Source organism: Rhinolophus hipposideros (assembly GCF_964194185.1).
Source record: "Rhinolophus hipposideros genome assembly, chromosome: 10".
NCBI classification, from domain to species: domain Eukaryota; kingdom Metazoa; phylum Chordata; class Mammalia; order Chiroptera; family Rhinolophidae; genus Rhinolophus; species Rhinolophus hipposideros.
This window is the reverse complement of record NC_138056.1, coordinates 65448705-65472239: the sequence shown is the minus strand read 5'-3', so window position 1 is coordinate 65472239 and position 23535 is coordinate 65448705. Positions and strand designations below refer to the sequence as shown.

The 23535-nt window shown below is 36.7% G+C and overlaps 1 protein-coding gene across 1 annotated transcript in view; it reads left to right on the top strand.

The window, feature by feature from the left end:
* MAML2 (mastermind like transcriptional coactivator 2) overlaps window positions 1–23535 on the top strand; it is a 341299-nt gene that overhangs the window by 312354 nt on the left and 5410 nt on the right. The window contains exons 3-4 of the mRNA XM_081061610.1: window positions 15522–15725; window positions 20994–21105. Of these exons, the coding sequence (XP_080917736.1) occupies window positions 15522–15725; window positions 20994–21105 (316 nt within the window). The remainder of the gene's footprint in view (window positions 1–15521; window positions 15726–20993; window positions 21106–23535) is intronic.

Genomic DNA, 23535 nt, shown 5'->3' with positions numbered 1-23535 from the left:
GGAGGAACAAACACTATTTTTAAATGAAAAACACTAGTTTTTCATTTAAAAACTAGTCTGGGTTGATGTAACCTTAAAGACTCTACAATTCTTATAAACATCATTGCATCATTATTAAAATATATACTGTGTGAAAGTGTTTTAAAATATAGAATAATTAAAACTGCTGGTGATATTCTCAAATTATACCTACTACACCACCCTCCAAGCCAAAAATATTTCTCTCTGACAAATAAAGCCTACTATAGTTTTTTGATGTATATAAAAAGCCACTTTATTCTGGTTTATATCATATGTAACTATTTGGTTCAAAATATTATGTGTACCTATTCTTGTCTCCTTTTTATTCCCTGTTCCTCTTAACTCATCCACAGCGTAATCAGGGAAGTTGAGTAGGGACTGTTTGGACCTCCAGCAATCTAAAATGTGGCCTTTGTCAGCATCCTATACCCCTACCTAGTCTACAGGTAACTATGAATGTTCCTCTGATATCAGAATCAATCCTGTATAACTTAGAGACCTGCCTCTTCCAGAGTGTCCCCTACATGTAAAGGTAGGAAGGGACCTGGGAAAGGCCAGTTGATCTCTCCCTGCATCTCCCAGTAGATTTACTGTAAATCTTCCCAAACAGGAATGCCAGTTTTTCATTTAAATCTCTAAATACCATGTTTCCCCAAAAATAAGACCTAGCCAGACAATCAGCTCTAATGCGTCTTTTGGAGCAAAAATTAATATAAGACCTGGTCTTATTTTACTATAAGACTGGGTCTTTAATATAGTATAATATAAATATACTGGGTCTTATATTAATTTTTGCTCCAAAAGATGCATTAGAGCTAATTGTCTGCCTAGGTCTTATTTTCGGGGAAACACAGTAGAAATCCTATTTGTTTAACAAAATGGTCACAACATATAACCCATAAACACTTCAATTTTCATAATCTCACCTGTATGTTTATATGTGTCCATGTGTAGTTAAATATATAGAATGTAAATTTTCTCTGACCACAAAATTTATCTTTTGAAGTTACAGTGGGGAGCTATCCTAAATTAAGACGGAAATCAGGACATTTACAATGATAATGGTAATTATAAGTGGTTTGCTCATTTAAGACATATTACGGGGTGGGGGGTGGGTGATGAGGGTAAAGGGGATCAAATATATGGTGATGGAAGGAGAACTGACTCTGGGTGGTGAACACACAATGGGATTTATAGACGATGTAATACAGAATTGTACACCTGAAATCTATGTAAATTTACTAACAATTGTCACCCCAATAAAATTAATTAAAAAAAAAAAAGACATATTACAGTTTGCAGTAAGTAGATCATCCCCAAAGCTACAAATTGTTCTTGATTCAGTTCATGGAACCAAAACCCTCTAAAGAATAATTTTCAATAAGCTATGCTTTATAAATCTTGGTAGGCCTGATTGTTTTTTTATCCTTGACCATAGGTATCAACATTAAGGAATACTTGACCATTTTGTAAGGTAGATCCTTAGACAGATGTCCTTGAACAATATTTCTAGTAGCTAGCATAAAATCCTGGGGGGTAAAACATATAAAAATAAATCACTCTCTATACAATGCTGTGAATTATTATTTGCATTTAAATAGAAATACTAAAGCCTTCCTTTCCTGTAATAGATGCTTACAGGTAAATTACCATACTTTTCATGGCTTCCCTAAGAAGTGAAGGGACCATATATCAAATGTCCATGTTGTTTTTCTTCTACCCTTTACAAACCAATGTAGTAGGAAGTACACAAATTAGTTCCACTGATGTTAAATTTGACTGAAAGTTATTCACCACATACCAAGTCTCTTTGATGTTTTATAAGTAATAATATAAATAAATTACTAAAATACACTATTTTATCCAGATTTGTTGCTTTTCCTCTAAAAATAGTGACCATACCACTTTCTTTTATGACCAAGGACCAGGTGAAATCCAAAGATTAATATCTTCTTGGTAGGGAAAGCTATAGCAAGTGATTTGAATGAATGGTATATTACCTGCAAGGAAACCACGGACCCAGCTGCCCAAAAAATAATTAAGGTAAAGAAAATGTGAGAGAAGAATATTCAGATTTGACTGAGAGGTAAAGGAAAAGTTGCAGCACTGGGGTGTAGAAGGGCTGCTGTATGAAAATGGCCATCGTCTGTATTAAGTGATATGTATTTCTTTTAAAAGAACTGTATTGTCTTTCCTTTCTTATGAACTGTGTAGCTCGTCAGTTCCTCATTGACATAACGTCTAACAATGTTTCTAAAGAGCTCAAAATACTTCAGCTTAATTCACGCTCCAAAAAATTTATTAACCACATTTCTAAAGTGGACTCCTAAAGCTTTCCCAATACCTTCATGAAAGGAACTTTTAAAAATGATGCTAGAATCTCAGTGGTGTCAAACACAGCTGTGTCTAAATGGAGAAAGCTCAAGTCAGGACCTGGCAAAGATTAGATAAATATGATGAACTTCGAAAAATACTCCTGGCACACAGGCCAGAATATGCATGTGACTTGCCATGTCTGCATGCACTGAGTTGTAGTCCTTTCTTTTTCCCAAATAAATCATTTTTGGTGACAAAAAAAATATATATGATAAACTTCAATTAAAACTCTGTCAGGTAAATCGTGTTCTTGGATCAGATAATCAAGCTATGTCTTACTAATACCAAAACAATTTCTTAATTCAGTTCACTTAGTTAAACAACTTTTTCAAGCCAATTATTTGGTAATATAGAGGCAAAGAAAATAGTTGACTGGTTTTAAGTTTCTGTGATTTTCACTGTTGTGGCATTTTACAAACTTGGCCCGAGTTCTGTTAAGTTTACGAACAAGCTAGACATTTTAAAAATTATTTTCGTGTTTTTTCTTTCTTATGTGGATGGCTAGATAACAATATTTTCAAATTATAGAGGGAATCCAATTGGCTCAGGTTTAGTCACAGTTTTGATTTAAATATGTGGAAATGCTCAGATACATACTAAATGAACTGTTATTTGGATCCAGCCAGCAGCTGAAGAGCTGTTGCAGTCCCAGATGTACACCCTTTTGTTAAAAAGTACCACATGGATCTGGAAAGTACAAAACAATGTAAACATTGGTCACTGTACATATATCAGTCTCCCTTCATGCATTCTCTCCTGATCAGCAGTTAGGAACATAAGCCACAAATGTTTACCCAATTGAAAAATCACTGGACAGTTATGTTCAAATCAAGAATCTGTTTCCAGTTACAAGTAACAGAATCCAGTACAATCAACCTACCCAAATTGTTGAGAAAAAAAAAAAGGTTGAAAGTTCACATAACTCTGTATGTGCTAAATTTAAGTTCAAGGTTTTAATTATAAGCAAAAAGACTTGTATAGTTTCCTGAATTCACAGATAATAATAAATATTCCCAGGTAAGGCACTTTATATGATACTTGATATTTGTCATTTCACTGAAAATTTTTGATATACATGTTACTTTCTTAATAACACCTAACTAATTACAAATCATGTTATAAATTAAGTTTATCTGATTTTCATGTAATTACCTATTCATTATTTATTTAACAACAAATATGTACTAGTATCTATTTTATGCCAGGCTTATGTGTGGTAGTGGGGATATATAGGTGAATAAAACAATCCAATCTTAAAGCAATAATAGAGTAGTAATAGAAAACATACACATAAATAAATAAATAATTGATCTATTCTATAACAAAGATAAATACAAGATATGATTGGGACTCAGGTAATTCCAGTCACCTATGTGGGACAGGTGCCAAGAAAGACCTACCTCATTCGGAATTCTCTATTCAGATGAATTAATGAAAAGAGTTAGCTTGTGAAGTCCAAGTTATACTAGAAATCCTTGTAGATGAAAAAAAAAGTCTTAAAAAGTGGTTGCATCTAAAAATAATTTTGACTCTTTTCCATCTTGTAATTTCAAACAGAAACAGAGAAGCTAAAATACTTGTGTGTGTGTGTCTATGAAACATCCCTAATCTTATTACTAACCAGAGTTAATAAAAACAAAAACAAAAAATAGGTGCTTCTTTCTAGATTCGTAGTCATAAAGAAACAGCAGATCTCGTCATGTTGTACAGCTGATTTGATCAATGTAGACAAACAAGGTACTCAGACCCAATAAAGTTGACCTTCCTCGTTCTTCTCTGTGGTAGGCTTTTCATTTAACATTATCGTTTTTCTTAAACATTATTTTGGTACTCTGCAGATCAAAACATGTTTGTATAGTTTGCATAAATAAGATTGGGTAAATAACCTGATTTTCTGGGAATTGATCCAAGTGAAACCTCTAATCTTTGAAGTTCATCCCTTAGTGATTCTTAGGGAGAACTTAGTTTTTTTGAAGTCCCCCTGAAGTATTTAGTGGCTTGCTTTGCTAATCCAAGAGCGACTTCAGGGCTACATTTAACAGAGAACAGATGGCTCCTTTTTTAATGTCCTTTGTGGTCATTATAATAATACATTCAAAAATAGCTAATCATGTCACATTAGAGTAGATGGACGCATTTGAAGATATTGACCACAGTCACTTTACTGTATCAGTGCATATAGATTTCCATGTCTGTTAGACAACCTGCAATAACCAAGATATTTTCTCATTTCTCATAAGAGGAAATATGTCAGAATGTGTAAGCTACTTTGTAGGTTTATACATTTTGTATATTTTAGTGAAAAATGATATTCAAAGCAGAAAAGTTACCTCTAGCAAAACATTTTATAGATTTTTTTTTTTTACAGAATCAGGAAAAAATATAGATCTTTTTACACCATCGGTTCAGAAAAGTCAGATGTTATTAGCAAAGTAATATGGTTCTACATTGTGCCTTCCACTCTGAAGTACATGAACAGGTCCAGAATTCAGTTTAATACATTTTCCCAACATTTCCATCCACAAATCTCAATTTACTTACCTCAGTCACTTCAAAAAAGGATAATAAGTTTGATTCTCCACTGCCCACACCCAAACCTGAATGTAGTTTTTGTTCATTATGGTGGCAAAACCGCTGCATATCATTGTTGTTAAGTTGCATTTTAGAGTCAGTGGGGGAAAAAAATCTAATTATTTCATCACAGTGGTACTTATTGTTAGTTTGATTCAATAAAAATGGAATTTCAACTATTCTAGCACTAGAATGGAATTTAGAGATTATAATCTAACTTCTAGATATTAAAATTGGAGAAAGTAAGGCCTGGAGAGGTTAAAAGAGAAGACTGCAAAATTAACAAGGTTCACAGGTCACATGAAACAGATTCCTAGAAGAATTAATGAAGTATTGTCATAGTGTATAAGTAAGAAGTAAAAATAGTCAAAGAAAATAGCAGTTTAAAATAAATGTTAACTTTTGTACTTCCTGTAAGCCAGAAATTGCCACATATTTACCAATATAATCTTATTTAGGCTATATTACAATCATATAAGGAAGGCACTATTATTTACCCCTTACTAGATAAGAGACTGAGACAGAGAGACTTTTATAACTTGACCAAGAACAGTTAGTAAGTTATGGAGGAAATATTTAAACCCCAGCATTCTGGCTACAAAGGCTACATTTGTTATCATGATAGTATTTTGTTGTGAGATAGCACATGAGATATGTGAAAATTTTCTTAGATTTCCCACTTCTCTATCTTAAAGAGATAAGCTAAAAGCAGTCTATAAATTTTTTATTAAAGTGAAATTCCAGAATCGAAATTCTATATTGATTTTTTTTTTAATTTCCAAAGAAAAAAATTGTGTGTTCTTTCCAAGGTATTAGAAGCCACTTGTGGGAATCAATTTTTTTTAAATTCTAAATATTTGGACATCATTTTGATTTAAGAACCAACCCTTTAAAAGAGATTTCCTTCCTTTTTAAACCATGTTATCATTTTTATCCCTTCTCCATTACTACTTGTTTATTGGATAGCCTTCAGTTTTAATGAGAACAGAAAATGTTGATAATTTATCTCATCTAAAACTATACCTTCCAAACATTTCTAGAGGAAGGAATAGCACAATTTTAGGATATAAAACTGGTTCTTAATATATGTCCTTTTGCTGAAATAAATGTTTTGGTAAGGAGGAGTTACAAGCCTAATATAGTGATACATACCAAAGAGAGAAGGGATGAATATCAATACAATTTATAGAATAAACTTAAAGGATAGAATTACTCTTCAACACAATTTCCTAATTTTGTTTTAGTTGTGTGGTGATAATGCTTGATTATTGCTAAGTTCAAGTAACTGAGCACATCTCTAGTTAATTACATATTGTCGTTTTATTGCTGGCATTATTATAAACACCATGCTAGCTCACTGTCAGATTGATGATCATAATTTGTACAGAGGGTGCCAAAAAAATGTATACATATTTTAAGAAAAGAAAAAACTATTAAAATTATAATACTCAATATATACCAACAACAAAAGTTGAATACAAGTCACTGTCTTGGCCACTGAAAATAAAGCTGCAATGAACATTAGAGCACACATGTCTTTATGTATAAATGTTTTCAGATTTTTTGGGGTAGATACCCAGGAGTGGGATTGCTAGGTCATATGGTAATTCTATCTGTAATTTTTTGAGGAACCTCCACACTGCCTTCCATAGTGGCTGCACCAGTCTGCATTCCCACCAACAGTGCATGAGGGTTCCTTTTGCTCCACAGCCTCTCCAACACTTGTTACTATTTGTCTTGTTGATGATAGCCATTCTGACTGGGGTGAGGTGATATCTCATTGTGGTTTTTATTTGCACTTCCCTGATAGCTAGTAAAGTTGAGCATTTTTTCTTCATGAAAAAGAGAAATTTCTTAACCTCTATCTCCTCATCTTTAAAATGGAAATAATAGTTAAAACAGGATTATTATGGAAATTAAATGAGATAATAAATGTCAAGCCTTCAACAGATGGCCTGGTACACAGCTTTCAAAAAATAATAAGCATTAGTAGAAATTATACTCCAACTGTGTGCCTTCCAAGACATACACATCATCATCATCATCGTCACCATCATTATCATCTCCGCCATCACTCACTACTAACCCTTCCTTCCTAAAGCATCCTTTATGCCATGAGCCCTTCTCAGGTGGCATACCCATAAAAGCAGCACTGGAGTTAACAATGTTGCTTGAGCTTTTCCTTTCTCTTCTCTATTGGCTTTCCAGTTGCCTTTGAAAAGAGCTAGCATTTTTCACCCTCTGTGCCTTACAGCAGGAAGTTCTGTCCCCTTTTCTGCTGCAAACTGCTTCTTCATTTATGCATGTATTTTTTTATATGAGAAACATTTATGGAGAGTCCACTGTACCCTGGGAATGTCATGGTAAACATCCAGCCTTCCAAGCATTTATAATGAGTAATAGATATAAGCAAACAAACAACTGTGATACAGAGTGACAAGTACTACCTCATGGAACAATATGAGATGTTATGGAAGCACAGAAAAGGGGCGTTGAACAGCCTTGGGAGATCAGAGAAGACTTCCTGAAAAATGAGCTGAGCCTAGAAACGGTGGGAGGGGTAGAGGAAGCATGTTCCAGGCAGAGAGGATGTGAGCATATGCAAAAATATGGAGGGGAGAAAGAGCTCTGTGAATTTGGAGAGTTGCAGGTAGTTTGATATCACTATATTACAGAGTGAACAAAGAATGTGTTGACAGATGAGACTGGAGAAAGATCCAGAAGCCCGATCATGGAGAGACTTAGTATACCATTCTTGGGAGTTAGAGCTTGATGTCAAAGTTAATGAGGAGCCATGGATGGTCTTAAGCTGGGAGTGCAGTACAGAGGATATACCCAAGGTGAAATCATTTCATTATTTTCATAAACACTAACCTTTGAGGAGAGGGGTTAGAGTTCTGAGGTCTATGGATGGATGGTCTGTGGATGTTTACAAAATTTATAAACTCCCTGAAAATGTAGCCAAAATTGTTACTTGTATGTGTACTTGAGGGGATGGGAAAAGAAACACAATCCACAGATTTGTGAAATCCTCAAAAGTCACTGTTATCCGAAGAACAGTTTGAAACCATTGCTCTCAGGACAGAAAGCTAAAAGCTAACTTACAGAACAGAAATTTCAGGTCTGCCACAAAGAGCCCTTCTAACGTTGAAGAGCTTCTCTTTTGAGAAAAATTTCTCATTCCTTCCCCTGAGTTACCAAACTCTTCCCACTCCACCCTGACCCACTGACGTTTTGTTCCTGGCCACTCTCCCACCTAAATGCTGCTTCCTCGCCCATGGAACTGTTCTTCTATGCCAACCCATAATAAGTGTCCACCCCAGAGACTAAGAATAGATGCAGTGTCTTGGTGAGTTGAAAATTAGGTAACATCTGAAGGATAAACTCTACGGTGACCACAAAACTCATTCTAATCATTTGAACCAAACAGATTATAAAAATATGATCAGGGTTTCCTTGCAGGGTGGAGAAGGTTCTGAGCAAGCAAAGAAAAATGCCCTATTAAATAGAAGAAAAAAGCAGCTACTCTTCATAATTGCAAAGGACAAAGAAAAAATACGAATCCAAATACATTCTCCTGTGTTTGCAGGGTCCAGCTTTCAGCATCTCCCCTCCGCCACCCCTCGCCCCCAACAAGCCAGTTCTATCAGACAAGCTACATTTCTCTCAAGCAGATTTTATTCCATTCATTTCTCCTTCATATGTTTTCCTGGATTTTGATATGTGTTCATCTTATAGTTAGGTTTGTGACCTTGTGCGAGTCAATTTCTTAACTTTTCTAGGCAGTGTCTTCATCTAGGAAATGAAGTTGGATGAAAGATCTCTAAGTTGCTTTTCCGTGGCTGCTTATGTGTAATGGTGGCTGGAGTGAAAGGCTAATATAAACAGATCTCGTGATAGATATTTTTTATTTCCAACTTGCCAATTCTTCCAAGGATTGCTGGGCTCTTTCTCTAAGGCATTTTATCAATTTCATGTAAAAAAGACCAAAGTACTTAGCATTACTTAGCTAGTACAGCCAAAAAGAGCAAGGGTCAGCAATATTTTTCCTTAAAGGACCAGGTATAAATATTTTAGACTTTGTGGGCCATGAGATATCTGTCACAACTATTCGACTGTGTTGTTATAGTGTAGCCACAGGAGATATGTAAATGAATGTGTATGGCTACGTTCCAATAAAATTTTATTTACCCCCAAAGGTGGCAAGCTGGATTTGACCAGTCATACCATTGTTTACTAACCCTTGAAATAAAAGACTAGCAACCTGAGATAGTAGTGTTTTGTCCCTCCAGTGTTCTTGTTTAAAAATTGTTTCCTGGATGATTTCCTGATAGTTGTTTCTTTGTCATTCTTGTTTGTGTCAAACAAGAACTGTTCCATTATTTTAGCCACCCACAGCCACCTCACTATCCGTGCCCCAAATAAATAACTTAAGTGGGTCTGCCAGCTTGTAGGGAGTCTGAAACAGTCAAGGCAACTTGTTTCTCAGGCATAGAGATAAATAAATGGCTTCATAAGTAGACAGTTTAGAAGATGAATAGCCTGGAGAAACAGTTGAGCAGTTAGTTCACTGAGACAGAGAAAGAAGAGGAAAAGAAGGAAAGAGAGAAGGGGGAAAAAAGAAAGATTGATTGAATAGCAAACCAGTTTGTGAGGTCTACTGTACAAACTTGCCCAGCTGGGTACTTTATCTTGAATTTGTTTTGCAAATTACAGATGCCTAGCTCTGGAAGCCAAGAAAAAGAAAGGGCAGTCATCCCATGCCAAAATACTCTCATGGATCCCAAGTTACTTCATTTTGTTGGGGAAAAAAATCATTATATATCCCCCTTCTAAAATAAGTGAAGAGAAACAAAGAGCCATTTTAACCAGATGCCCAGAAGATAAATATTTTTTAGATTTTTTTTTAATAATAAAAGAACAATACCTGCCTGATAACTTTGCTTGCTTTGTGAAACTTACTGTGTCACTGATCAGCCCACAGAAATGCTTTCACTGTAAAACTGACTGAATTCAATGAGTCTTAATATTTCAACACACTTCAATGAAACCAGGAACATTTTTGTTTGCTGCTTCAGGACATGTCTCATTGGACTCCATTCTACCATTTGCTGAAATCAGTCCTGCTCAACAGAGCCCTTTTAGTTCATTAAAACGAAAGAAAGAGGTAATCCCAGCATTTTTATTAGTTTACATTTTTAAAAAAGATCTTTCACATATTGACCACGATTTACAGAGACATTTTATCAAAAAGTAAGATCCAAGGACCAGGCCTATACTCTGGTGTTTATTTATTGAGATTTGCAAGATTTTCTTTATGCATACTGTTTCTTTAAATATTTATTCCTGAAATTTTTGAAAAAGAGGGAATTGGTGAATTTGCTATTATGGCTAGAATAGTGGGGTTGATATCTAATTTTTAAACTTAGACATTTTTTCAAAAGGACTTCAAAGTGGCTTTAAGAGAAATATAGGTAATAACAGGGAGGACAAGTAATTTGTCCTCTAATGGAAAGGGGTGTCTCTATGAAAGGATTCAAGTATTCCCTGAATTTTCTGTCAGGTGTTATACACATAGTTTGCAATCTATTTGTGTTAGTACTTCATAGGGTGATCCAAGAACACCATATTAAGTAAACAAAGTAAAAAATTTGGGAAAGCATTCTTTTATCATATTTTCCATACACTAAAACATGCATCCAGCTTCCTATAAACGTCAATCAACCTTACAAACTGCCTCTTACTAGTTAATATGCTTCGATTGCCTCCAGCTAAAAAGTTTGGTCATCATATGCCTGATTTACCACTTGGTCTCCTAACATCCTTGAGACCATTCTGGAAGATAAATTTCCCATCAATAGTCCAGTTGGAAAACTGGAAAGTATAGACAACCTGTGGAGTACACACATACACACACTCACATAGATATGGAACGTTATAAGTGCCTATTAAATGTAAACTTATATTAAATCTCAGCCTACTTTGTAGATTAACATCCAATACTATAATTTTATTGATAGAAGCAAAAAAAAAAAAAAAAAAAAAACCAAAAACCACACACACATAAAATGAAAGATCATTCAAGTTCATGATTTGAATCAGTTGTGTGGCTATTATTTGCTGCCAAATCAATATTTAACTCTAGTTTCTCTAGAAAACTGGATTTTTTTATCGTGTAAAAGACTACATCAATGGAAATACCTAATTCATTCACAATCACACACACACACACACACACACACACGGGGATGTGCCATTTTTACCATGACCTCCACAAGCTCTTGAGTGGTAAATGAGTATTGAGGGAAAAGCAGATGAATTCTATTAAATCAAGTTAGACATGGACTCAGTTTAAGACAAAGAATGAGGCTGAATATGGAAATCAAAGCCAACACATAGGAGCATATTTTTCTTTCAAAATATTTTATGTACTAAAGTTTGCACAACATCTTGGCAATGACAGACAGCAAGCCCGGGTAAGGAGATCTTTCGTGTTTCATAGCTAACATAGGGCAAAAACTGTAGCAGCAGCCAAATACTAATTCAGTCATGAATTGAAAGAATGTGTATGGTAGGGTACATGGTAAGGCCCAGGGGCCAGAAGCTACAAGATTTTAAAAATCTACAAAATTTTAAAAGGGAGCTTATCCCTTATTTTTACATCTTTTGGTATTGTGAAGGAATGAAACTAGAGTTAGCACACTCCATCTGTTTGATTAGAGAAAGAAAGAGATATAGTTACATTTTCTTGGCACACAGATCGTTTATAAATCTTAGAGGAGTGTGGTTTTCCAGATTTCACTGGAAATTATTTTGATGAAGTTTGCTAATTCTGCCAACATTGAGCACTCTTTTCTTTCTCTTCATTTCCCCCTTTTCTAAATACTTTTTTAATCTCCGAAAAATAGAAAACAGCCTACCACATAGTAGATATTCAGTAAAATCTATCGAATCTTTTAATGGATGCCTGGGTGACTAGACAGAGCATGAGGAGATCTGGGTTTTAATTCTAAGGCTTGAGTAGGCCTAGCATACCATCTAATGGAAATTATTATGCATTACTTTTTACTGTAATAACTTTGAGTGTCTATGTGGGGAAAAGATGTGTGTTTCTTAGATTCCCAGGTAAACTATAAACCAGAGATCCAAACTATAAGCCGTAAATCCAAATGCCTGCATAAGCCAAGCAGTAATAGAAAGAAGAAAAGTGGGTGGGTATAATGAAACAGGGAACAGTGGAGACAGTAGCCAACCAGAGAGCACGAGGGCCAACCTGCATTGAAAACATGAGGGAGCAAAACACACTACACCTGCAGTGCGCTTACAGCATAAGCTCCTTCACAGAGAGATTTGTTTCTAACCATCTCTGTCATATACAGAAGAATACAAAAATAAGTAAATAAGAAAAATATTAACTGCTAAAATGTATCAAGCACCTACTAAGTGCCTGAAACTGTTCTCAGTTTATCCGGTCTAACTTTATGTCATTAATAGAGTTAGCTCCATCTTACAAATGAGGAAATTAAGGCACACTACTTAGTAAATGTATATTGGCTGCTCTATTAATAAATAATTGGATATTAAGAAATAAAAAAACAGCACAGCAAAGAATAAAGTATCAGTGCCCCGAGCTTAGCCCCTAACCCAAATGAACAAAGCATACTCCAAAAAACAGTTCATCAGAGAATGACACTCAACTCATCTTCTGCCATCTCCAGGTAGGAGGATGGAGGTAATTCCCTGAGTCCACAGGTAACTTGCGTTCTACAACATAACTGAGCCCACTACACTTCTGCTAGAGCTGACATGTAAAACAGCTTTCTGCGATTTGCAAGGCCTGTCTTCCTTGCTTCACAGCAAACAAACAGACTATTGCTCCTTTGTGTTGAAATAACTTTAACAATTATGAGCAGCTATCGTTTATTAAGTGCTTACTAGGTGCTAAATATTTGGGGCATTGCATTATTTCCTCTGATTCTCACTGGAACCCTGTGGAGTCAGCACTGTTGTTCCCATTTTATAGATAAGGAAATTGATAAGGAAATTGAGGTTGGAGAAGGTGAATTAGCTTCTCCCAGATCACACAGCTAATAAGAGCCAGAACTGGGATATGAATGATGTCAGGCCTATCTCCAGAGCTCATGGTCTTACCCACTGCATGGCCATGCAAAGAAGGATGAAAAGAAAAATGAATTTAATTTTTTTATGTACGTTTGTCAACCGTATTTTTAAAACACAAAATCCTCTTTTGACACAGTCTTGAACTAAACTCCAAATTATATCATAGAAAAGAGCAGACTATTTCTATTTGGATAGAAATAGAGAGTGGAGGGCCAATCACTGCCTCCAGTATATTCTCTCTCACCTTGATTTCTCCAATATCACTTCTGGGTGTCTACACTTTTCTGACCCCACCTTTTTCTCCCTGTCACGGGCTCTGCTTGCCTCTCATTAGTGTGGGTGAACCAAAAATTCAACACTCAATCCTCCACGTATTTCCTTCTCCATTTTCCCTCCAAGAGCAGTCAACTCACAGCTCTTCATCTACCATTCTATTAATGATGCTTCTCTCCAGGCCCACACACTGAGTGGCTTGTAGGAGATGTGGGATGAAATCTTTCCCCAAAGCCATGATGGATTGAAAGTTGAAAGAAGTGACTGGACATACAGGGTGCAGATGTGTTAGAGGATGGTTCCTTTAAGCTGCTCAGAGGATGGACCTCTCTCAGAGATGGCCCTAATTATTTTTAACTGATGAAGATGACCACCCTCCTCCCAGGCTCCACACCCCTCCCTTCTCCCCATCACACTCCGTTCCAAGTGCCTGATTGAGGGTGCTCACCCCTGAGGGGAGTGCTCAATAAATATTTGGTTCATGGACAGATGGGTTGCATAGGTTTAAAGTAGGAAAATCTTTTTCCTCAAAGCTTCTCATCTCAGCTGATAGATAATTAGAGTATGGTGACCAAGAACTGGCGTTCTGGAGTTAGACTTGACTTCAAATCCTCCTCCACAACTTATCTCTATGTGATCTCTCTGAGCTGAGGTTTTGCAGTTGCAAAATTGGGATGATGATGCTAGTTCTTGTTCATTGTTTTGTTGAGAGGAGTAAATGAGCTGAACACAGTGACTGGCCTATAATAAGCCTCAGTACATGGTCATCTTAAGAGTATTTTGTATCTTTTTGCTTTTGAGTCCGTTGGTGAGCTCTGTAGCCAGGGATTATTAAAGCAAGGGCATGCTTCCTACATCCCCAGACTTTAAATTGGTGACCTTTTTTTTTAACTCAGCACATAACTAAAGAAAGAGAAAGACATAAAAGGGAAAAGACTTTCCACAAACGGAGTACCTACTACTACTTGTCAGGCATCTTGAGAGTTGCTTTATCTTTTTAATCTCTTGTAATATCCAGTTGGGAAACGAGAGTTGGATTTTATTGCTGCCATATATCCAGTGTTTCTCAAAGAGCATTCTCTGGGCCAATGAGCATTAGAATCACCTGAGCAGGTACTTGATCTACAGCCTCAGAATTTCTGGAGCAAGGCCAGAGCATCTGCTTCCCAAATGAATATCATCAAAATGTGAAGATCTTTGGCTTAGTCCTTGTATCATACTATAATCTAAAACTGGATTCTGTGTTTTCTTGTACATGTTCAGTATGTAATTTTTTCCTTAATCAGAGGATGAATTCTCCAAGGTGAGGATGATGTGTTCTAGTTTTCTTGTAACCCCAACAGTGTACGGCTCAATCCAAAACACATCGTTGGGAATTAATGAAAATATTTGGCTGGGTTTAGCTTTCTGCCTGCAGGATCCTGACCTGTCAATGCCTAATGATTGGTAGAGTCTTCAAATTAGAATGGCAATTCACCAATACCCAATATTATTTAATACACAATGTGAGTTTTTAGTCAATACTTTCTCATTGTCACTTGGTTGGGTGTTCTACGGATCAAGCATTGAGAGTTTTGACTTAATGACCAGGAAACAAAATTAACAAGTCTCTGAAAAATGAAGCCCCTTTCAAGTTTCCAAGTGTTTGTAAAGCAGAAATCACAGGCTTTCCTGCCTTATCATGGAAAGCTAAGCCCCTTCTCTTCCAAATGATTATTCAACTTTTAAACACATGAATTGAAACCTAATTTTCATTGCAGGATTAGCATTGATATATGCTAACTTGAGGGAAAAGGAAGAATTTATTACTTTATGATGTGTTTGTTCCTGAGCAATTGAGAGGTTTGCCATATGTTTTTATGGTAGTTTTCTTTGAGGTTCCATAAACGCCTTCTGGAATGTGGAGGTACCACCATCAGAGTAATATGGGAGCTTTCCCAGTGCCCTAATGTCATTAACCCAGCTGCTTTGGTTGCTGTGATATGCAATTATTGCTTCTACACTTGAAAAGCAATTCTCTGATCTCCAACACATTAACCACGTTTGATCTTAACAAGATGAAAAATGTTCGGAATCTAAGCTTATGATCTTTATGCTACATTTTTCTCCTTTTAATTCACAGTAGCTCTCCCCCCACCCCACCTCTTTTTCTTCTTTAGGATCAACACTCTGTGGTAGGCCAGAACACAGGCCCCAGTCCAAGTCCCAACCCCTGCTCAAATCCAAACACTGGAAGTGGTTACATGAACTCACAGCCATCACTGTTGAATCAGCAACTGATGGGAAAGAAACAGACTCTACAGAGGCAGATCATGGAGCAGAAACAGCAACTTCTCCTCCAGCAGCAGATGCTGGTCGATGCGGTAAAACTTTGTACTAATTTCTACTGCATGTACCTGTTGACCCAACAGAGGGAGTTCATTATCTTCCATTTCCATGTACTACCCTTTTCTCTGTGTCTACTTACATGACCACAACAAGGATGTCCTGGCTGTCAGAGAAGCTAACGCTATGCATATGAAGTGCTGCAGGGAAAAACAAAAGAAGAAAGACTTGATTTACCAGCTGCTGGACAGTTGGAATGCATAGCAACTCAGCTAACTAACCCTGCCCAGCTCAGGAATGTTTAGAACCACCAACATGGGCATTTGAATCAGACCAAAGAAACCAGCCTTCTGCCCCGGAGGGACAGAAATTGTGGATAGAACTCTAATCAATTCAAATCCAAATTGATTTTAGAGATAAAAGAGTTCTAAAAGCAGTTTTAAAAGCCAGCATGGAGTTTCAAAACTTAAGATTTGGCTTTCGAAGTAAAGCATTGCCGAATGGGGGATGTTTTCTAAGAAAATTAAAAATAATATTTCCCACTTTCATCCTATCAAAGTGGCCTTAAGGAAAGGCAAGGTTGTTATTTCTTACATGTTACCCAAGCATTAACCTGCTTCAGTGTTCATCTGTTTGTTTCTGTATTCCCGGACATACTTATATACTCAACAACTGATCTAAACGCTTCCTGCTTCCTAAGACCAAGTCCCAATCTCCAAGTTTCATTCTCTCTCTTTGAACTACAGAGGTGCCAAAAAAATGTATTTTAAGAAAGGAAAAAAACTATTACAATTGTAATACTGTATACCAATAACAAAAGATGAATACAAGTCATGTTTAACTTCTGCAATTGCAAGAGGTGCTTAAAATGATTACCATCAGTGTCCAGACATTTCTGATTATGGCAAACTACTGCTTGAGCAACGTTCACCAAAGTGTCCACTTGTATACATTTTTTGGCACCCCTGGTATTTGGCCAAATGAAAGAAGAAAGGGACACAGTTAACCATTTCCAGGTTGACAGAGCCAAGGTACACAGAAAAGAGAAAAATAAAATCAAAAAATGTTATACTCAAGAACCTTTGCAGTAAGAGTAAGAAACCTAGGGTGTGGTCAGCTGTATAGCCCATTCAGTAAATATTAATTTGCAATGGGAATACAGCCACAAACGAGTCACACCCTGTTTTAGTCCTTAAGGAGCTTAGAGCACGTCAAATAAATAGGCAATTATAATGCATGTAATTAAGTGCTATGAGGTGGGAACTACTACGGTAGAAATGGTTCCAGAGAGGATGGTTCCAGAGAGGAATTTCTGTTTACTGAGTACCTGAAGGTGAAGGAGGAGAAGAGGGGTGAAGAGCGGGAGTTGTATTTACAGCCAGAAGAACCAGCGTGTTCAAAGACTCAGAGACGAGAAAGTACACTGCATCTTACGTCAGCTGAGGCATAGAATGTGCATAAGTATAGGGAAGTGATAGGCAAGGAGCCCAGAGGTGACAGGACAGAAGACAGAGCTTAAGAAATCAGAATTTACATTTTCTGATACTCAGTGGAGAGGATGTTAAGGATTTTAAACAAGGAAGTACTAGATTCAGATTTGTATTATAATAAAGGTAGAAACATAGTAAGGGAAAATGTAATGAAGGAAAGGATAAAATCCATCCTGGAGAGATTGGTGATACTCTCCCAGAGCAGGTAAAATTTGACTCTGATTTGAAGGACGGTAGGACTCTGATGAATAGAGTATATGAGGTCCACTCTTCCAGGTGGAAGGTGATCCAGAAACCTACAGGTGCAGCCTGTGTGTATATTTGTTGGTTAGTTTGAGATTGTATCATAAAATATTTAATACATAATGAAAAGTGTACATAATAATATAACAATTTTCTTTTAAAATAACACATGGAATAAGTTTGGAGTCCAGAGCATATGCGACAAAATAGAAATAAATTTATTTCTTGAATAAACAATAGTTAGAGATAAAGTTACGGGTGACCTTGAATACCGCCCTAAGGTATAAGGTGTAGAGGAACAACTGACTGAGTCATAAAGTGACACATCTGATTTCTTCTGTAAATCATAGTTTTGAAAACCCCAGTTCTCTCACCCACTCCTTCCCTTTTTTGATCCTCATAAACTAAATAGTTTAGAAACAAGGGCAATAGAAGAGAAAAATGTGCAATCTAAGATTGACTTACTGGTTACACTGTCATTATTCCCATCAGTATTACTAATTTTTTGATTAAAACATGCAGAGTTTGAATTTCTGGATTTTCAGTTCTGATTAAAAGGCAAGGAAACATTCCATGAGGGTCCTGTCCTGACATTGGCCTAATGCCTGTTGGGCTCCAGTTAAGTCACCCCTGGGATAGGTGCAAAGGGCAGTGGCATAAGCTGTGAGAGATGAATGAGAATGAGGCTGCCGTTTCTGTGATTTTTACAAACCATTCACTTCTCTTTGTTTGGGCACCATTGAGGGTACCCGAGCTTTTTAGCATATCCAGGAAGAAACAGTCTTTGATGCCACTTTACATTAGCATATGCTTTGTAGTCATTTGCAGTCAGTTGGCAAAGTCAGATAAGAACCTAAATGGAGACATTTTCTCACAAACGTGTGTTATCCTTAGTCTCTATGACTCTCCCACCAATGAAGCACAAGGAGAGATGAGTAGTACTTATTACCATGGGCATCATAATTACCAATATGTTTTGTGCACCTACTATGTGCCAGGAACCATGCTGAGCTTTTTGAGAATTAAAGGATTAAACTTTACAATAAGAGGATGAGGGAGGTCCGAGAATTATCCACATTTCACATTTTGATATGGTGAAACTGAAGCGGGACAGGTAAGTGTAATAGAAGGTTATCTCTGTATTAGGCTTTCAGGTCCAAGATATTTGGTTATCGTGAGACATGAGTTGACAAGTTAAATTTCATGTTACACAGAAGTAATCTCAGGGATGCCTGTGAGTTCACACTTACATAGAATGGGAATATTGTTCTCTGGCAAATGAAGCAGTGTCCATTCAGCATTGGAGGCTGGTCTTTGCTACTCTTCAGCATGAACAAAAAGTCAATAATTAAATTAACTATACATAAAAGTAAGTTCAGATTTGAAATCTAGTTTAATGGGAAACCAGGGGCCTTATTACTCTCTCTCTCTCTCTCTCTCTCTCTCTCTCTCTCTCTCACACACACACACACACACACACACACCACACCATACATACATGAATCCTGTTTTCTTCAATATAAACAGCAGAAATACTTAATGACATAAGAAAAAATAGTAAATGCTTTTGAAAAAGAGAAGATTTCAAGAAGTCCCATGCTTGGCATAAAAAGCAAAACTGTCAGCTTGCACAATAGTTTACAAGAGGAATGGTTGAACATGGCCACATTTGGGTTCATAGAACATCTCAAGCTGTTTCTTAAACATTTAGGGTTTGGGTGAAACCAAAGAGCTTTACCAACCACTTTTTCCCTTAATTTGTAAACCCATATTTAAAAGAAATGCAATCCATATGTTTCTGATTCATTTACACTTAGCTCATCAAAATTGTGCTTTATATGAATTGCTTGATGCCCCCAAAATCCCTCTGAGTCTTTCAAGTTTTTTTTTCTCCTTAGAAACAAGTATTTGATTTTGGTTTGTTGTTGTTTTAAGGCTGTCCCCCCCTCCCCTTATAATAGATTTATTTTAGTTAGAAAGTTTGGAATTTAATGGGCAATTGAGAAATACATGGTTTAAGTGGGTTCTAAGTTAGGCAGCCCACATTTGGCTTCCATCTAATTTACCCATCTATCTATCCATGACAAGGTTTTCTTTTCTATTTATTGACTTTTCTATCATTAGATGGTTCTCCATCTACCTATGCCAATTATTTTTATCTTTGAAAACAGAAGTTGCTTCAGGGTGCATACAAGGTTGCAGTGAAGCAATTCTAAAAACTCCCTGATCCATGCTAAGAAAGAAAAGAAGCAGCCCCTGATGTCCAGAACTGATACGACTCTCCCAGCCAGGTCATTTTGTTCTCTGGTGGTCATAAGCAGTGTTACAGAATACCAACCTCAGCCAGGGTTACTCTGAGACCTTGATAAAGTGAGACAAAGTAAGGCCACTTCATAATTTTGTCTTAAAACAGACACAAACAAGGTCACCATGCAACCCACAAAATACCCAAATCCCCACTCTTTTATTCAATGAGTGACAGCTTCTTCATTATTCAATCATAGAATCGACCTCAGTTTCTGACAGCTTACAACCTAGAACAAATCCTCATTTCTTTAGACCCTCCCTAACTCACCCGATCAAAGCCCAAAGCCCAAATCCTGTCATCGCTTTTTTCTAACACACTCCTTCTGAGACACCCGCTGACCTCCCAGTTGTGCATTTTTCCTCCCTGCAGTGAGTAATAAACCTAACAGGTGTGTTCTGGTAGTCTTTGGCATTGACAACACAAAGAGAATGTCCCTATTTCCTCTCTTAGCTCCCTAGGAACCTACTTGAAAGATCGATCTAAAGGTGGGTGATTCCAGAAGGAAGAAAAAAAGGGAGCCAGGGAAATTTCTGTTCTTTGAGAACGGGGCACAGAGACACAGAGTGGCAAAGGGGCCCTTGAATTGTATGGCAGGAAAGAGCCTAAGTTTTTGACTCAGGATTTGGTTTCTGTTCTACCACTATGTGATCCTGGGCAAGTTACTTAGCCTTGAGGAAGCTTCCACTTCCTCATTTATGAAGTGGGAATAATTATACCTTCCTTCCCTTCAAAGGCTTTTTATGAGGGGAAAAAATGAGATAATATGCATATAGTGCCCATACCAGTACCTGATAGGTTATCTCCTGACCTTTCCTATTTAGGGTTACCAGATTTAGCAAATAAAAATACAGAATGCTCAACTGTCCTGTATTTTATCTGGAAATCCTACTCCTAGGCCTCTTATACTTCGTGGAACCAGAATTATATATAGGTTTACCAGAGCGTACCAGGTGTGCTACAAAATAAAATTAGAACCATCATCTCAAAAATCACAGAAATTTAGTCCCCACAGAAATCTAATTGCAAAACAAAGAATATGAGACCCAAAACACATGTTGAATTTTAAGAAGTAGAAATTACACTTCCATGCAGGAAGTTTGTTACCATGGAAAGAATTTGAATTAAGACTACTAAATAAGGTCTTTACTTCACAGCTACGAATGAGAAATTGTTCTTGTATTCTTATATTTTTGAATAACACTATAAATTTTTACAAGTGAGAAAGTAACAATGCAATTGAATATGTTTTAATTTCTGTTTTTAAGGAGAAAATTGCTCCACAAGATCAGATAAACAGACATTTGACAAGGCCACCCCCCGATTATAAAGACCAAAGAAGAAATGTGGGTAATATGCAACCAACTGCTCAGTATTCTGGTAAGTGTTCTTAAAAAATTAATAGAAATTATAAATGTGGGAAGAAGAAAACTATTCAGGTTTTAACATTTCCCCCTTTCCCCATCTCATAATTAATTGTAACATCTTTCTTAGACTCCGTCTCTAGCTTCCATATAACTTTTAGATCAAGACCAAACTTGAATATTTTTAGTCTTCTCGTCAGTTCCTGCTCAGTCTTGTCCTAGATTCACATAATTTCACTGCTTCAAAAAATATTAAATATTTTCTAACTGCTAGGTTCAACCATTCTCCTCCCAAGACAGTATATGGTAAGCAGACATTCTTTTCTGAGTCACATTTATAACTTGCATAAAGCCCAATCTTTTTATCTCTAATCCCAAGGATTCTTTTTTATGAATAGGCAAAGAGAAGTTTGGCGGCTCTACCATGTTGTCGGGCATCAGGCTTCTTTTGTCTCTCTGCTCCACCTTCTTTAGCATGTAGCTTCCATCCTTAATGTTAAGTGTGTCTACCTCTCCAGCCTTCATATCCATATTCCATAGGAAGATGGAAGAAGGGACAAGTCACATGACCTCCCACATGCTCAGATACCATTTTTTTTTAAGTTTTTTTCTTTTTAATTTATTGTGGTAATGTTCGTTAATCATATTATATAAATTTCAGGCGTACAATATTATAATTCATTACCTGTATACTCTCGTGTGCCAACCACCAAAAGTCTAGTTTCCTTCTGTTACCATATATTTGACCACCTTTACCCAATTTGCCTATCCCCATCTCTCTTCCTGTCTGATAACCACCATTCTGTTGTCTATATCTATGAGTTTGCTTTTTTTGTTGTTGTGGTGAAGTATGTTTGTTAGTTTTTTGTTTTATGTTCCACATATGAGCAAAATCATACAGTTTTGTTCTTTTCCATTTGTCTTATTTCACTTAGCATAATACCCTCAAGAGCTCACCATGTGTTGCAAATGGCAATATTTCATCTTTTTATGGATGAGTAGTATTCCATTGTGTGTGTGTGTGTGTACACATATGTACATAATTACATATATATAATATTTTGGCTATTGTAAATAATGCTGTAATAAACATGAATCAGATTCTCTTGAAAGTAGGTTTCTTGGACTCTCATCTAATAACGTCTACCTTTAGCCAAAATTTATTCATATGGACTGCCCCCTCACCACCCCTCACTCCCCCACCCATCAACAAGGAAGTTTGGGAGATTTGGTTTTTCAGCTGGAAACATTGCTGCAAAATCATGGCTCTGTCTCTAAGGATGACAAGCAGGTTGGTTATTTGGTGGACACCTAGAAGTCTCTTCCATGCATGCATTTCCCAAAGGGAAGGGCCCTCAGCATCGAGCTGCTGACCCCCAAGTGGGTAAGAATTACTGCCCTAGAACCTTGTACTTCCTGTGTTTTTTGAGAATGAAGTAAGCAACAAGCACACTACATCTCTTTATTATTTTTTAACTTAATCTCAATACAATAATAATCACTTGGCCCAGATGTTAATCACTTGGACAGATGATGTACAAAAAGCACTTGAAACAATTTCTACCACATATTAGAAGCTTTTAAATAGTGATTGCAAATAATATTTTGTGATCCTTATAGAAATTATCTCTACTCTGGTTGTTTAAAAATACTACTCTCCTCATAAAACTTCCCAGTGCATATTGTTAAAATAGAGGGCACCTAGAGGGAAATTAATTTTAAAGCCTCTATATTTTTTTTCCGTAGCATTTTCATAGTTGTAAATTCCCTTCTCATGAAACCTTCAGAGACCAAGATGATGTTGCTTAACTTCATGAGCAGTCTGTGAACTCTGAGTTATTGTTCAAGTCTCTCTACCCTGACTCGGATTCTCCTTCATCAAACACTCACTGCTGTACACAGTACAGGGCCCTATCCTAAGCCTGGAGACACAAGAGACTGCTCCTGACTTCAAGGGATATGGAGGCTAGTTGGAGACATATTTTAAAACCAATAACAAGGCCTTCAGTCTTTCAGATTGTGTACCATGCTCCTATCCTCAAGCAGTAAGGGATACACTGGGTTACAATTGCAGCCATGCTCTACTCAGACATTACCATTCTGATAGTCTCAGTATCTCTGGCTCTCTAGGCCTCCTTGCCTCTCTTCAGAGAGAGTACTTCAAAAGAATATCTTTCTCCAAGTTATATCTTTGCTTCAAGCCCTCATTCATTCATTCATTCATTCATCCATTCATACATTCAATATCAACTGAATACCTACTTTGTACCATCTATTAGACTCGGAGAATGTGACAGTGAACAAAACAGGTAAAAATTCTTTCCCTCAAGGAACTTATCATCCAGCAGGCACTTTTAAAAAAATATTTCTGGCATTTCTTTTTTGGCTCTCAAGATGTCTTCCCATGATGCTTTAACCTTCCATGCTAGGAAGATGTCAATGTGTT